Below are 16740 nucleotides of genomic sequence, written 5' to 3' on the forward strand. Positions count from 1 at the left end.
CACTTTTTAAACAAGATGAGATAACTTGGGAGTAGTAATTTGTGTTAACACTCCTTACAATGCCGGGACTTACTGAATTGTTTTAAACATTACAACACTGATCAAGCCACTATGAATTTCAATATAGTTTTAGTGTTGGAGTAAAACAAAACACATTTGGAAGACATGTGTGCATGGTGTATTTATCGTAAAATGGGATTGATGTGGGTATCAGGATGATGAAACGTTCTATAAATTCATTGGTTGCTTCGCCATGCAACTTCCTGGGCGCAGATGTGGATTGTCCATACATGTGTTGGAAATCAATTTCATAACTTGTGGCATGATATCAACTCCTTAAAATGTATGAATTCTAACATCTATCATCATGTAATTAAGTCGACAATCAATATGAATCGCATAAACATATTTTCATATTGTTGACGCACTAATTTGATTGAGAGTTCTAAAGCATTTATATATTGGACTAAAGCATTTGGCTTTTACTAAACTTGATAGAAGTTTAGAACATATATAAGGTATCTAAAATGTACGAATCAAATATAATTAATACAAGTAAAACTTTAGTATAAACCCATTGCACTTTTCAATTTTTTTTTTTTATAATTTCATAACACACAATACACTATTACTATATACTAGTTCGTTATATAGGTGAAATGAGGTGTAGATAACCATGCAATAGAGTTTGGTAAACTAAATTATATGTGAACTTTTATAACACGTATGATTTTAAATTCCAGAAAAACACATTATAATTAAGACAAATTATTTCAAATAAAAAACAAAATGTTATATTTAGAAGATTTAAGTATAAACCGTACGTCATATAAAAAAAAATCTTAAATCTCCATAGAAATTTTTAAACTAATATATTTACGAATTAGATAAATAAAACATTAAATTTGATTCATTAGATAACTATATTTAATATTAAGAAGAAAAACAAATAAATGGTGATTAAGAAATTACAAATAAATGATATTTATTTTATAAAAATGGTGACTATAAAAAATAAAATGTCGGGGGGGATTGAAAGAGTTATTTTTGTGAAGGTTTGAGTTTGAAGTGGGGGAGGAAAGTTGTGTATACATGTACATCAAAGTAATTAAGGGGAGTGAATTATGAGGCGTACGTAGTTAAATGGAATTTGTCGGTAGAGCGACGTTAACAGGATTGAGCTGTTTACAGCACCCATTTCCTGTGTCGTTGCCATCCACCAGTGCCGCCATGCATTCAGATCTATGATCTATTCCCATGGATTCTAATTAAGTATTTGCTTCTACACTTCCTCCTGCATTTATTATCTATTTCCATCACCACGCAAATAATAACAAGGACAACTATGCTTTTTCTTTAATTATAATTAATTGTTTAAGAAAATCTTTTTTCACTGAACGACTGCATCAACCCGTGCCTGATTATTTTGGTTCATCTAAAACTAATAATAGTTGTATTGAATTTGATTGCTAATATAAAATTATATATTAAATATTTAGATAAACAACTTTATTATTTAGTAATCATACTTAATTTAAGTAAAAATATTTTTTAAAAGAGAATTTTATGGCTCATCATAACTATATTAAACTTAAATAGATTTGTCATAGTTGGGATATATATAAAAAAAGCTTAATAGTACTAGTTAAGAAGTTAATAATAATATTTTAATAAACAATACATTAGAAATTATATTTGAAATGTGATAAAATTTAAAAGTATATTGATGTTTTTTTTTTCTACTTTTATTTCTTCATTGTCTTTAACCACAGTGCTTAACATTTAATTTTGTCCTTTTATTTATCTTCCTTCTCATGATCGACCTTGGTTGTGCTACTTTACGTGCCGGAGGGGATTGCCATAAAATAAGTCCTTTGAACCATTGATATAAATAAATACTATATATTGAAAACAATCAACAAGAACATGAGCAAACCAAGACAACAATTTAATGCCGCTCATCCAATCGAAACCTTGTAGCTAAGACTAATTAGATTATTTCGTACCAAGTAATTGAATTAGACCCTCTTTCAATTGCATTTATTATACAAATTTTGAGATTTTATTTTTCAGAAACATTTGTGAAAGTAGTAATATAATATGCTGTTCAATAAAGTCCAAGCCAATTCAGCTCGAGGGATAGAGAGATTCCCGGAGAGCCGTGCGTGGGCTTAATATTAAACCCATTAATAATCTCATTTGTTTAATGTGTCTTTGAATCTTAATCACGATATCTTGCCATTAAAAAATGAATTATCCGTGCAAGACAACTCAGCCCGCTGTATAGTGTTTTATTCAAAATATTGAACGAAAAACGAAAAAGAGAGAGAGATTAATGTAATCATTTATCATTGTAAACGGAACGGAACTTCTTATTATATAGGGAAAGCTATATGCTATTTTGAAAACAATAGTATAAAAAATGATGGTATTGTGAAAATATTCAGTATCTTTCTTATTTATTTATTTATTTATTTATTGTCATTCTTATCTAACTAAATTTATTTAAAATATACATTTTCCTTTTGGTAATTTATTTCGGCAGGTTATATAAAATAATTAAATTAAGATGATAATAAACACATTAAAGCATGTATATCCACTAAATATTTTTGGTTACGATGTAATATAATATAATCATATAATATAGTTTTTGATCTCTCTAACTCTGGATATATAAAAACAATTTCGGATAATATTGTATATTTATTTCTTATGTCTTCGGATACAGGCACACAGCTGTATTTATAACGTTGGTTCTCATATATGTTGTTATATAATAATAATGTATGTATCACGCCATGCTATAGTGTAACCCCCATGATACAAATTTGCAGGGGGAAGAGGCATGAAGGTAAATTGAGTCGTTTGCCATTTACGACATAGTAATGGTACTAATTTTAGCGCTGATACTGCGTTTAAAATAGAAATGAAAAAAGAGAGAAAGAAATCGAAAAAAATATATGTTAATTTTGGTCTGGCAAAAAATATAAGTTAATTAATCAGAAATGAAAATATGTTGTTTGAATGAGTAAAAAAAAGCGAAGAATTGTTTTTTCACTTGCTTGGATAAGAGAAATAGATAATGAAAGGAAATAAATAAGTTGTATAAAGATATTCTCATATATATTAAAAAAATCCAAACATGTTGAAAATTTTACTTTGTAACGTGAAATTTATTATTGGCTTTTTATGCTATAAAGTATTAAATTTTTAAGAAATAAAAAAATAAAAGGAGATATATATTATCTCCTGATTTCATGACAATTTAGTGAGAGGGAATTGTCTCATAAGAAAGCTCTCCATTTCTTATGTTTGTTAGATAAACTATAAAAAGTTAATATTTCTATTCTATTTCATTTCCCCCCCCTTCTATTTTCTATCTCTGATCTATTTACCTCAACACAAATAACGAGTGAGTATAAATATGTTTTGTTAAGGATGGAAATAACTTATGTTAAGTAAAAAAATTTCTTAAATAAGTTTTATTTATTATATAAACTTAAATTTTAAATCTTTTTTTTAAAAGTCTTCTCCTTGACTTTAAAATTAATTTAAATGTTTATACCAATTTTTTAAAATAATGAATAAACTTAGTGTTCATGGATGCTCTTACAAACAATATAAAGTACACAACATTTTATTTTGCTGACCAACGTTTTAATTCTTTAGAATTTAATTTGTGTGTTTAATAAAAAATTTTATATTATTATTTCATAATATAACATTACATGATATTATAATCTTAAAATAATGATTTACTAAATTTGTTAAATACAAAAAAAAAAAACTAAGTGACAGCGTAAATTTTCATACAGTACAATTCAACGCTAGCTGAAGGAGTTATGTGCGTTTGATTTTTTCTCTCTCTTAATTTTTGTATTCAGTTTATCTATATTTATTAGTAATTTACAAATATATCCTAATTTCTACTTTATTTATCTCTGAAAGGCTAATCAATTATTGGCAGGCTAACCTTGTGTTTTTTCTACTTGCATGGGTCATTGTTGGTTATCGCCACCCGTGCCAATTTAAGACCTTTCAGAGAATTACTTGCCATCATGGTTAAGGTTAATATTTATTGCTATAATAATATCACACTATTGAGCTAAAAGGACCAATAGAATCAAAGGTTAGTGTTTATGTTATGCACACGAAAAAAAAAAAAGATACTGTCGTATATTAATTTTTAAAAATAGTTTTTGAAATGTATGTCAATTATTCGGTATAGTTTGCAATGTTGACTAGTAGTAGTTATTTAAATTTTTTATATATAATAAAGAAGGAGACGTAAACTCTCTCGTCTTTTTTTTTTTTTTCTTATTGAATGTAAAATGATATACATTAACAAATGTATTAATATTGGAAATACTTCTGATTAAGAAAATAAAAAATAGTGATAAAAAAAATTAGAAACAGGAGGGTTTTGGGTGATTATGTTTGCATTTATTTGGTTGGTTAAGGAGGGCAATAATTATGGAAACATAGGATAGGAGTGTTAAATTGATGGTAGTAGATTTGAAGAGGAACAGCAACACTTGTATGATAGCTGGCTCTTTCATACTCGTACCATATATCCATAAGATGAATAATAATGGAATCGATCATTAAAAAAGTGGGCCACGTCGGCGCTTCTGTGTTTAATTGAGTTCCATATAACTGTGTTGTTGTGGAAATAAAATGTTTGCCAAACACTCCTTCGAAAAGAGAGAGATAAAAAGAATGAATGATGTAACGTGATAAAAGGGGGAAAATAAATAAAAATAAAACTTGTCAAGTGACGATAATGGTGAGTACTTGAGTTGTTTCTAAGTGAGAATTTTAATTGTAAAAATAATTAACGGCGAAGATAAACATTCACTGTTAGAATGTAAAGTCACATATGATTGGACGGCTATGGTGTCATGATTTCCGGGCTTTACCTCACTTGGCATCATTTGGATGCAAAGAAAAAGAAAAATAGCTCTCATTTTGGATGAAAAAAGAAAATACGTAAGATAATAACGTATCAAAAGTAAGTTTTATATTCTTTAAATACAGAGAAAAATGAAAAAAATGTAATTATATTTAAACTCATATAATATGATAAATTATAATTAAAATAATAATATACATCATTTAATTATACTTATATTAAGCTTGTTTAGAACGCAAAGTGTTTTTTTAGAACTTAGAGGTTCTGCGAAATTGTTTCCTTTTTTGGCATCTTTCCAAACAAGAGTAATTGTCCCAGGAATCACATTTTCTCGTTGCTTTTCTTTTCTTGTTGTATAACAAAATGATGTATTGTTATTAAAGAAATAATTTAAATGTAACTTTTTACGTTTTTTTAATTAAAATTAAATTTTATTCCAACAATCAATATTGACTTTTAATATGGTTAAGAGTTAAGACTTAACAGTGGGGTTGTTTGCGGATGTTATATCAAGTCATATATTAAATATAGAATTTATTAAAAATGAGAATATTTTAATTGACTAGTTTCTCATTCTCTCACGTCAATTTTTATATTAATTTTTAATTTTATTATTTAATTTAAATATCAACGTTTAATTTTACTTCTCTTAAAAAAAAAACTCACATAATATTTTGGTCAAAACAACTTATAAGTTACTTAAAAAAAATTAAAAAATCACCAAAAATTTTATCAAACACATTTCTGGACATACTTTTTTATCTAATCAATCATAAATTTTAATTAAGTGTCAGAAATCTTTCTATTTGAAACAAAAGAAAAAAAATCATACATTATCTTTCTATTTTCCAAATTTTGTTATTTTGAATACACAAATACAAAATTTACCTCACATACGTTTATACAGAAAAATATGTCAATGGAACCCATCCAATATATATATATTATTTTGAATTGAATTTTCAGGTGTGGATGTAGGTGAAAATGTGGTCCCCCGTGCATCCATCCATCACCATCTCTGGACTCTGAAGATGAAACCATGCAACGGGAATCATGAGATTCCCCTTCCACACCCATGATAACACCTCATCAAACCACCACCATCTCGTCTCGCGAGAATTTCCACCCCCTCTCATCTCAACGGATAAGACCATCATGCAACGCCGCCCATCCAACGTCTCCAACTCACCCACGTCCACGTGTCCCCTCCACCATCGCCTATCCCACACTCTTCGCAAACTCCCCCACCTATTTAACCCTAGTTACTTTCTAACCTCACCCGGTACAACACAAACTCCTTATCCTTCTCTCTCTCTCTGGCAACTTCACACATCAACAACTAGTTCACAATAACACAATCTCTTCGCTCTTCCGATGGTGTCTTCTCAGATCTAACTCTCTAAGCGCTGCTGCTTTACTGCGAGGTTTCACTACTGATTCATTTGGAAAACGACAGCGTTTTGGGTAGGGTTGTACTTGTATTTCATTGAACATGCGGCCGAGAGTAGCGTACTCGTTCCCTGAGGAGGTGCTGGAGCACGTGTTCTCCTTCATTGAGTGCGACAAGGACCGCGGCTCGATCTCCCTCGTCTGCAAGTCCTGGTACGAGATCGAGCGCTGGTGTCGCCGGAGAGTCTTCGTCGGAAACTGCTACGCGGTCTCTCCGGCCACCGTCGTCAACCGCTTCCCCAAGGTTAGATCCATCGCCATCAAGGGGAAGCCGCACTTCGCCGACTTCAATTTGGTCCCCGAGGGTTGGGGCGCTTACGTGGGCCCCTGGATCAAGGCCATGGCCGCTGCCTACCCCTGGCTTCAGGAGATCAGGCTCAAGAGGATGGTCATCGCCGACGAATGCTTGGAACTCATCGCCAAATCGTTTAAGAACTTCCAAGTCTTGGTCCTCACCTCTTGCGAGGGCTTCACCACTGATGGACTTGCAGCCATTGCTGCCAATTGCAGGTTTCACCACTCATTCTTTTCTTTCCCCTTTTCAGATTGACTGATTACCTTTTTTTTTTCTGGTCCTGTACTTTTTGCGGAAAAAAGAAGTTAAATAAGGATCCAACTAAATAATATTTTGAAATTATAAGGACTCATTCATAAAATTTCAAATACAGGGTCTTTTTTTAAAAAATAAGATTTTTATAGTGGGAAGTTTTGGTGAATCTGATAAAGCTGTTAATTTTTTTTATTTTTTTTTTGTATTTTAATGTGTCTATACCGGGCCATTGTTAATTACTGACAATGGCTATTGTGTTATAATTTTGTTTGGCTTAGCGTGGTTTGGTTTACTGCATTCTCTATTTTGATTACGAGACTGAAGAAATTTTTGGTTTCTGAACATGTTGTTGTATGGGTAATGAATTGTAGGAATTTGAGGGAGTTGGAGTTGCGGGAGAGTGAGGTGGACGACATCTGTGGGCATTGGCTGAGCCATTTTCCTGATTCGTACACATCACTGGTTTCCCTTAACATTTCTTGCTTAGGCAATGAGGTGAATTTGTCTGCCCTAGAGCGCCTGGTTAGTAGGTGTCCCAATCTCCAGACGCTCCGCCTCAACCGTGCTGTGCCACTAGACAGGCTTGCCACTCTTCTTCGCGGTGCTCCTCAGTTGGTTGAGTTGGGCACCGGAGCTTACACGACAGAGATGCGACCGGAGGTCTTCACAAACCTTGCGGAGGCATTTTCTGGGTGCAAGCAATTGAAGGGCTTATCTGGATTTTGGGACGTGCTCCCTTCCTACCTTCCAGCTGTCTATCCTATTTGCTCCAACCTGACTTCACTGAACTTGAGTTATGCAACTATTCAAAGCCCTGATCTTATCAAGCTTGTTGGTCAATGTGAGAGTTTGCAGCGGTTATGGGTATGTCTGATTCATATGATTTTTTTTTTATTTTTTATATTGAGTGTTTCATGTTTATGCTTGTATTTGGGTTCACTGTTGCAAAGTAATGCTATAAATTCTTATGCTGATAAAAAAAAAAATTGTGGAACAGGTGCTGGATTACATAGAAGATGCTGGCCTTGAAGTGATTGCTGCATCCTGTAAGGATCTAAGGGAGTTGAGGGTGTTTCCGTCCGACCCGTTTGGGTTAGAACCAAATGTAGCATTGACAGAGCAGGGCCTCGTTTCGGTGTCTGAAGGCTGCACCAAGCTCCAGTCAGTTCTATATTTTTGTAGGCAAATGTCTAATGCTGCCTTAGATACAATTGCCAGGAGCAGGCCTAATATGACACGTTTTAGACTATGTATTATTGAGCCTCGAGCTCCTGACTATCTCACCCATCAACCTCTGGATGCTGGTTTTGGAGCTATTGTAGAGCATTGCAAGGATCTTCAGCGACTTTCCCTTTCTGGGCTTCTAACTGACCGTGTTTTTGAGTATATTGGGACTTATGGTAAGAAGCTTGAGATGCTTTCTGTGGCTTTTGCTGGAGATAGCGATTTGGGACTCCATCATGTGCTGTCTGGGTGTGACAACCTTAGGAAGCTGGAGATCAGGGACTGCCCCTTTGGTGACAAAGCCCTTTTGGCCAATGCTGCAAAGCTGGAGACAATGCGATCCCTTTGGATGTCCTCTTGCTTGGTGAGTTATGGAGCATGTAAATTGCTGGGTCAGAAAATGCCAAGACTTAATGTTGAAGTCATTGATGAAAGAGGACCTCCAGATTCAAGGCCGGAGAGTAGTCCTGTTGAGAAGTTATACATATACAGGACTGTTTCTGGGCCAAGATTGGACATGCCAGGCTATGTATGGAGAATGCAAGATGATTCTGCATTAAGGATTTCTTGAGTGATTGTGCTGTGGAATGAGCCGTGGAATTTATGAAGCATTTGATGTGAGAATTGTTAGTGCAGGTACATGCCCAGAATGCTACTCAATAATGAATTAAAACTGTTTACGGCCTATGCTGTTGTGGTTGGTGTTTGAGCTATAAGGTACAGGAGGATATATAAAGGCTTGAGCTCGATTGCCATTCATTTTACACTTTGGCTGAGCTACGAGACACCAATTCTGATAGAGATCGTAACCTTGTTCTATGTTGCATAGGATAGTTACTATTTTTCGTATCATTATTATAATATTTTATGGACTTGTGCATAATTTTATATGCATGTTACCCCTGCTCTTTCGTAGTAAGATATCGGTGGACTTGTTATCATTAACCGTGGGAAGGAATAAAAATCGTATTTATATTCTAGTGCATCCTGATTTGTTGATGCATCTGATGGAATTATGCCTTGTTTTCTTTTGTTCTATTCAGAGTCGATTGGTGCTGTGGAATAAACATTCGGAATGACTAAAATGAGACAACCAAGTTTTCCTGTCGCATGTGAAGCGTGGAATGGCTCTACTGGTGGAAAGGTTTTTGCATTTTAACAGAGCGGCTTAAGATTGCATCCGAGTCAATTTTTGGTTGCCTACGATGGCCTTAATAGGGAAATTTGCATAAGAAGTAGCATTAAATATGTAACCTGGTTACAAGTGAGGAACCTGTAATGATGTCATTAATCTCCATTATTAAAATGAACTTATCTTTTCAAGCAGTTTTCAAGTTTGTTTGATTTAGGTTCCGACAGATTTGATTATTTAAAATATACTTTTTAAAAGATTTGATATTAAAATAGATAATTTAAATAAAATTTAGATAAATTTGATGTTTAGAAATGGTAAAGTAATTCCTTTTTATGGGGAAGTGATTTTAGGAAAAGTAAAAAATTTGACGATTGGTTTCGGTTTATTTTTTTTAAAAAAATAAAGATTTAGAAAATATTATTCAGAAGAAAATATTTTAAAGTATCATTGCATTTTTATTTCTTCAGAAAAGACAAAAAATTGATTTAATGTTTTCAGTTTTGTATCTTTTTAAAATACTTTTTTCAGAAAAAATGTTTTTCAAATTTTAAATAAACTTATTTTCACTCTTATTTTTTATTTTTTCTAAATGAAAACAGAAAATATTTAAACCGTCACCTAAAATTTGAACTGACTTTATCATTAAACTAAACAAATTTTATAATTTTAAAATATTTTTCTAAATCATTTAATAATTAATCTTTAAATTCTACTGAAATCTAAAAATTGAAAGAGAGCATTATTCTATTTGTGATGGGCGAGATACTCGCGACGGCCCTTTTGGCTATAAACTCATTGCTGTGTTTGTTGGAGTTACTTTTTTTAAGAATGCATTTGTTGAAGTATAGGTAATAGGAATAGTTTATATTATTCATATAATAACATTTGTTAACAAAAATATATAAATGTAAATTCTGATAGAAGTTTGAGCAGTGATATACAAAAATGAAATAGGCAAAAAAAGTAAAAAGGGTTGGTGTAGTAAGTTGTAAATATCTTGAGACTGGTCAGGTGTGGTGACAACTGCTTTTCATTGAATGTGTTATTGGGGAAGGAGAGCCTCGACTGGTGCGCCACGTGAGAGATTCGGTCACGTTGGATGCCCTTCACAGCTTTTTGCTGCATTCACCTCTATTTTCCTCATAATATGCATTTGCAACTCACACTCCTCACCAACCCAGAAATACTATTAATCAAACCACAACAACTAGAACAAGAACAACCTCTTCTACTCTTACAAAATATACCTTGTTACATTTCTAAAATTATCCTTAATTAATACTTCCTCTCAATTTATATATAAATAAAAATAACTAATTTTCCACTAATTAAAAAAGTTGGCTGATATCTTTTAATTTTTTTAATATCAAATAAAATTAATTTTATTTGTAAAATTTTCTTCATTAAAATTTGTTATCATGACTAAAAAAGAATTAGTTAAATTTAATATATAAGATCACTCTTTTATTTATATATAAATACAAAAGGAATACTTAGTAAGAATAATATATGAGTAAATAAGTTATTAATTAAAGATAAATGATATATTAAAAAATTATTTAACATTTTCTTTAAAATTCATCAAATTAATTATATTCGTGACCAAAACCTTAAACGTAATATTCATAAATACGTGACCAAAATCTTAAACGTAATAATAGTATAATCTGGAATATAGGGAGTACTTTGCACATAATCCAGTATTTGACACTTTTTGAACCATCATTTTTATTTAAGGGTAGGGTTTTAGTTCATATATGTTTTAATCTGATGTGTATATTCTGATCCTTATTTCATGGTATGTTTAAATTTTCATACAGATTGAGGAGAAGTGGGCGAGACAGGGCAGCCCCACCAACTTATCTGATGAATAAAGAAAAAAGTGGGAGAAAGGAAAGGGAGGGCTCCTTTCATTGGTTCATGATGGCCGCACGTTTCAACTTCATGATCATCATCATTTTTATTCCCCTTATTACTATGCTCCTTTGATGATTAAATTTTACTACTGTTCTTTCCCACACTCATCATTATTTTACAGTGCCAAATCGATGCTGTATCATTAGAAAAGTTACAATCATGCTAGGTAGCTCCTCCAGCTAACTTATCAGTTTTTTGCTTTGCAGTAGCTAGGTGCTCAGCCCCTTTATCTTTCCAGATTCAACATGCTAATTAACCACAGCCAAATCATTTTTAAACACTCCACTCCATCATCATATAATTACATATTTAATACTTATATATAATTTTTTTTAATTAAATTAAAATAATTTTATATCAATTAATTCATATCTGATGGTTATGAATATTCTATTTTATAAATAATGCATGAGACTTATTCCATGGTCCAACTCCAATTTAATTAAACTTCAAGGATCTGATCGCATATAATATGACACAGCCATTTTTTTTAAAACAATCTTTCTGCCAATCTAGCATTCATCAATACTCACATATCAATCGTCAATGTCAGTCAACATCACTGCAGTGACAACCTTTGAAACAAAATATTTTGTCACAAATTATTGTAGTATTTTCTTAATAGACTTGACATTTAACAGGGCCTATCTATAATCTAACCATCTGCCATAAAGATGATTAATCAAGTAGGTGATGAATGCTACTATAAGTCTATATAGCCATCTGATTCTGAATGTAACGTGGAGTTTTGAGATTAATGCCTGGGTTATTGGGAAGGTTCTTTGCACTGAATTAAATGAAAGGAAAAGTCATTATATGACTCTGATTAATTTGATTATACACATCTCTTATTCTTAGTAGTATCAATCTTTTTTTCTCCCTTATTATTGGATTTGTAAGAATGGTCAGCATCTTCGATGCTCAGGTTATGTAACTTAATCAATTGCATAAACAGTCATGAAGATTTTATCAAGGAGACAGCCATTTTGACTTGCTTTTTTTTCGTCTTGTTATAACTACATTTTCACTGTCCATCTATCATTAATTAAGAGGACAGCTGGCTTTGCAAATTTTGCTCCATATATATATATATATATACACGAAAATAATTGGAAGAAATCTATTTGATTTATCCTATTACTAATATTTTATTATTATCTTGGCTTTAAATCAAATACGTGAATTAATTAATGTGAGATAACGAGATTATTTTAGTTTAATCAAATGTTTTGTATTCAAGTCTTTATGATGCAGTTACATTAAATATTTAGAATATTTTTGCCACCGATAATCCTATTTAACTTCAACAGTATTACTTCCATTGAAAATGCATGTTGTTTAGTTCAAATAAAACTTGTTGATAGAAATGGTTTGACATTTGAGTTTCTTATCAAATATTTAGGATTCAATTTTCGATTAGGACATGAAATTATAATGGAATGTACCACTTTATCTAAAAATTGACCCACAGATGATAAAAAAATTAGTTGAATGTTAAATAAGTGTCAACAAAAAAAAAAAAAAATCATTGTAACTTTCACTATCCTAGCTTGCAACAGAAGAACGGCTTCTTTTAAACCCTAAGTGCACACCCGCTTATGATGATTTGATGCTTTATTTATGCATTAGTATAATTTTCTTTTCTTTTCTTTTCTCACGGCGGTAATCAATTAATGGCACCGAAATATTACTTCTATTCATAACCACATGAAAAAAGTCACAAATGAGTAAGTTATTTGGTGGCCTTTAATGACCTAATTAGGTTAATTCAAATGTTCGAATTGTTATGATTAGCAGTAGATCTTTAAATAAATTTTCGTCACACAGCATAAATTGGATTTGAAAAGCTAATTTGACTTCAATGAACAGTATGCTCAAAAGTTTATCCCCCAGCTGACGTTGTTTTCCACACAAGTAAAATCAATAATTTCTTAAAACAAAATCCAGAAAAGGTTTTTATATATAAGAACAGAACACTAACCTCAACCACAAGTTAAGAGGACCGTAAAAAAAAAAAACCCACAAGTTCAAAGGAGAGAAAAAGCAAGACAATTTAATGGAGGAAGGAAATAGAAAATAAGTTTTTATTATTTTGCAAGGAGAAGGAAAGAAAAATATAGATAATATATTGTTTTTTCCTTGTAGATCTTAATGAAGAGTAAGAGATAGAATAAGGTTTTAAAACAAATTAGTGTTGTTTACTATTTTAGATGGTTGTCTTACACATTCCAATACCCAATTGTAAAACCAATTTGTGCTGGATTGATGTTAAGCTGATATATATATATATATATATATATATATATATATATATATATATATATATATATATATATATATATATATATATATATATATATAAAATAATGATGAATCAAATTACATATATAACTTTCATAATTATTATATTATTTTATGACTTGTAACTGAATAATATTTTCTTAATTCTTACTATTAGATTAGAAGTTTTTTCACATATAAATCATGTATGTAAAATTTCATATTAATCCAAAATCAATTGTTACCTCTTTCATATAAATTAAAATCAATATAATATAAACAATTTAAAATATACTAAAATATAAATCATTTGATTACATTTTTGTTGTTGTTAAATTTGATAATTCGTAAATATAATTTAACTGTTGGATCGATAAAAAATATATTTTATATCAAATTATAAAAATGATATAATAGTTATTAAAATTACATCGATGTAATTTGATCTTTTATCTCTCTATATGTATTTATCTTTTTTTTTTCAAAGAAAGCAAAATATTTTCAAAGAGATAACATAACATGTTTAGTTTAACGATCAACATTTGTGTTTTAATGAAAAGGAACATAAAAACACCTAATATATTTTCAAACTACCCATTGCATATTCAAACATGTGGTTAGTGTCAGTCAACACATTTTAAAATTACACATTGCTTATTTATCTTTTCAAATTTCAAATCTCCCGATATTACAAGGAAGGTCAAAATATTAGAAGAAAATTTTTGCCCCTTATTTTCCTATTGTTCTCTTTCAAAAATTTGAGCTATACTAAGTAAAATATAAAATTCCTCTCGTCCCCTCTTTTCCAACCATACTGTAAAAGTTCTATATAAAAAAAAAAAACCATACTGTAAAAGTTTATTATTGAGAAAATATAAATAAAGAGTTTTTGAAGATCAATCTTTAATAAATGAATAAAATTACAAATTTTAATTTAAAGGATATACCTACTAAAAAAATTCACATGCATTTATACTATAATCTTAACTGTAATCTAAATCTACCTTTTTTTTTTTTGGAAAGGCATCTAAGTCTACCTTTTTGTAATAAAATATAATCTTTATTGTTGAAAGTGAGTACATATCTCTCATTTTTTTGTCCTCATAAGATAAATAACTATCAATATTTAGTGCCTTTTTTTATTTTTCTAAAGTCTGCTCTTTTCTACGTAAATTTGAGCCCTGTATTTTTTTCTTGTTTATTTAATTTAATTTAATTCGTCTCTCTTATAATTTTAAATATTTTTTAATCAATTTTCTAACCAAATTTTAAAAATCTGGATACATTTAAAAAATGCATACTTACTAGTATACTATATTATACATGGAATAATTTGTGAATTTATAAAAGCCAACAATTATGCAAGATACAACTCATTGTCTAGGGTAGTCATGTGGCAACCATTGGAAACATGTTTAAAAATGATATAATTAGAAGGTCAAGGCTAGGGTGGACCATCTTCATAAGTGGTTCACATTGAACCAATAATTTCAACTGTTAGATTAATCTGTTATCTTAGGTTAGTATATATTGGATTCCCCATCTCCTCCAAGCATCCCTCCGATCATCGTTTGCCGTCGCTGGAGGCAATTTCCGGTGGTGGTGTACCCTCAATATATTGCTTCAACTTCATCCTCTCCTTGTAATCCGTAGAAAAATCTAAACTGTTACTGTTCACATTCCATTTGTGATGACTTGGGCCTGCAAAGAGTGCACCTTAGTGAATCCTCCTTTTCAAGAATTGGAATGCCAAATTTCCTTTTTGGCTGTTGAAATATTCTCAAGTGAAAAATTGGAAATACCCTCGAGTTGAGGACTGCGTAGTTGCAAAAAATTGGAGATACTTGCACACACTCTCCCTCAGAACATCCAATGTGTACTAACCTATGATAAAAGATGAATCTAACAGTTGAAAATATTGGTCACAATGGATCCCCTATCAAGTGGTCCACCTTAGTAATGAAAAGAAAAAGATAGATTATGTTAGAAAGGTGTGTCCAATAGTCACTGATGAAACAGAAATTTCCAACAAGATCTCGAATGCCACTAAAGATTTTTGCTTTTGGGTAGGGCTAACTTTTGTGTTTGGGCCTAGATCTTACAAATATTTGTTTGAATTAGATCGAGGTAAGCCCATGACCAGTTTATCAGAGTTTGTTTCTATTCTTATTGCCAGATTAGCAGCAGTCCATACAACAGGAGTTAGAAAAGAACTCAACTTTTGCTGGAATGATTAAAAAAAACGGTAATTACACTTAACATCTAGAAGTGGTTTATTTGATAAGCATTCTTCATTGTTGACATATATATTAGTCCAAATGTTAGCTTAATTACAAACATTAATCATTGCAGCAAAGCATCTAACAATTGCTGCCATATATTTTCATACAAAATTGGAAAGCATAACATTTGTGTCGAATACTAGTAAACATTAAAAAATACAAAAATTGTGATGAATAACAGTGTCACTCCAAACACTGCAGGATTAAATGTGCTATAATCCAGAATTCCGGATCTTCCCACCGTTAGGCAGCACATGCGACATGGTCCCAAAGTAACTGTTATTTTAATGGTATAGTACTCAATTTATGAAGTATACCTCGAGTGAAAAAATAATCACGCTGATGAAACTTTAAAAAAAGGGTCATTGTCTACAACCTCTCGCAAATCAAGGTTTAGCTGAGATTTTATTTGAGCTTTGATTTGTCTCCAAAAGATGCTCTATTCTGTATTTCATGACAAGTTTTGGTTTCAATAAGATTGGGGACTTTTTCTGTTAGGCTTACACTTCCATTTCTCGTACCAAAAACCAAACAAGGTTAGAGTTCAAACACCTCATCTGTTTTGGACCTTTGGTTCTTTATAAAAAGCCCTCAATTGAGGCTTTTCAGCATAATATTCTGAAGCATTCGCAGTACATAGAAGTTCTTTCACCATCATACAGCTGCTGTCCTTGGTTTTAGTTGCACTTCAATAAGATGTGTCTCACTTCAATATCCATTAGCTATGTCTAGATCTGATTTGTTACAGCTTTACAGTGTTTAAGACTTTAATCATCCATAATATGCATGCAATATGTTATAAGTAAGCCACAGTTTTTAGATGCAGCTACTGCAGAATGCAATAGCTGACATAATGCTCCCTTCTCTGATGTGTCTTGTTTGTTACAAGTTCACGTGTATGCATTGCATATGCCTAAGGTACCTAACGGAACCTTACATCAAAGCTTATAATAGGTAACTTATGAAGTCAAGAGAAGGCACTTGAAGA

The 16740-nt window shown here is 31.2% G+C and overlaps 1 protein-coding gene across 2 annotated transcripts; it reads left to right on the forward strand.

Moving 5' to 3' along the window:
• The first annotated feature begins 6185 nt into the window (after window positions 1-6185).
• Window positions 6186-9464, forward strand: LOC114390646 (protein TRANSPORT INHIBITOR RESPONSE 1-like). 2 transcript variants are annotated; one of them, XR_003661985.1, is made up of 4 exons: window positions 6186-6874; window positions 7286-7778; window positions 7912-8774; window positions 9182-9464. XR_003661985.1 is itself a non-coding variant. In XM_028351463.1 (3 exons), exons 1-3 carry the CDS (start codon window positions 6408-6410, stop codon window positions 8707-8709), a joined length of 1758 nt encoding a protein of 585 aa, XP_028207264.1. In that variant the 5' UTR covers window positions 6186-6407; the 3' UTR covers window positions 8710-9151. The 2 variants fall into 2 exon arrangements, 1 of the variants encoding a protein (XP_028207264.1); XM_028351463.1 differs by lacking the exon at window positions 9182-9464 and having other exon boundaries at window positions 7912-9151.
• Window positions 9465-16740: the final 7276 nt, after the last annotated feature.

This window comes from Glycine soja, chromosome 2 (assembly GCF_004193775.1).
Source record: "Glycine soja cultivar W05 chromosome 2, ASM419377v2, whole genome shotgun sequence".
Lineage (NCBI taxonomy): Eukaryota > Viridiplantae > Streptophyta > Magnoliopsida > Fabales > Fabaceae > Glycine > Glycine soja.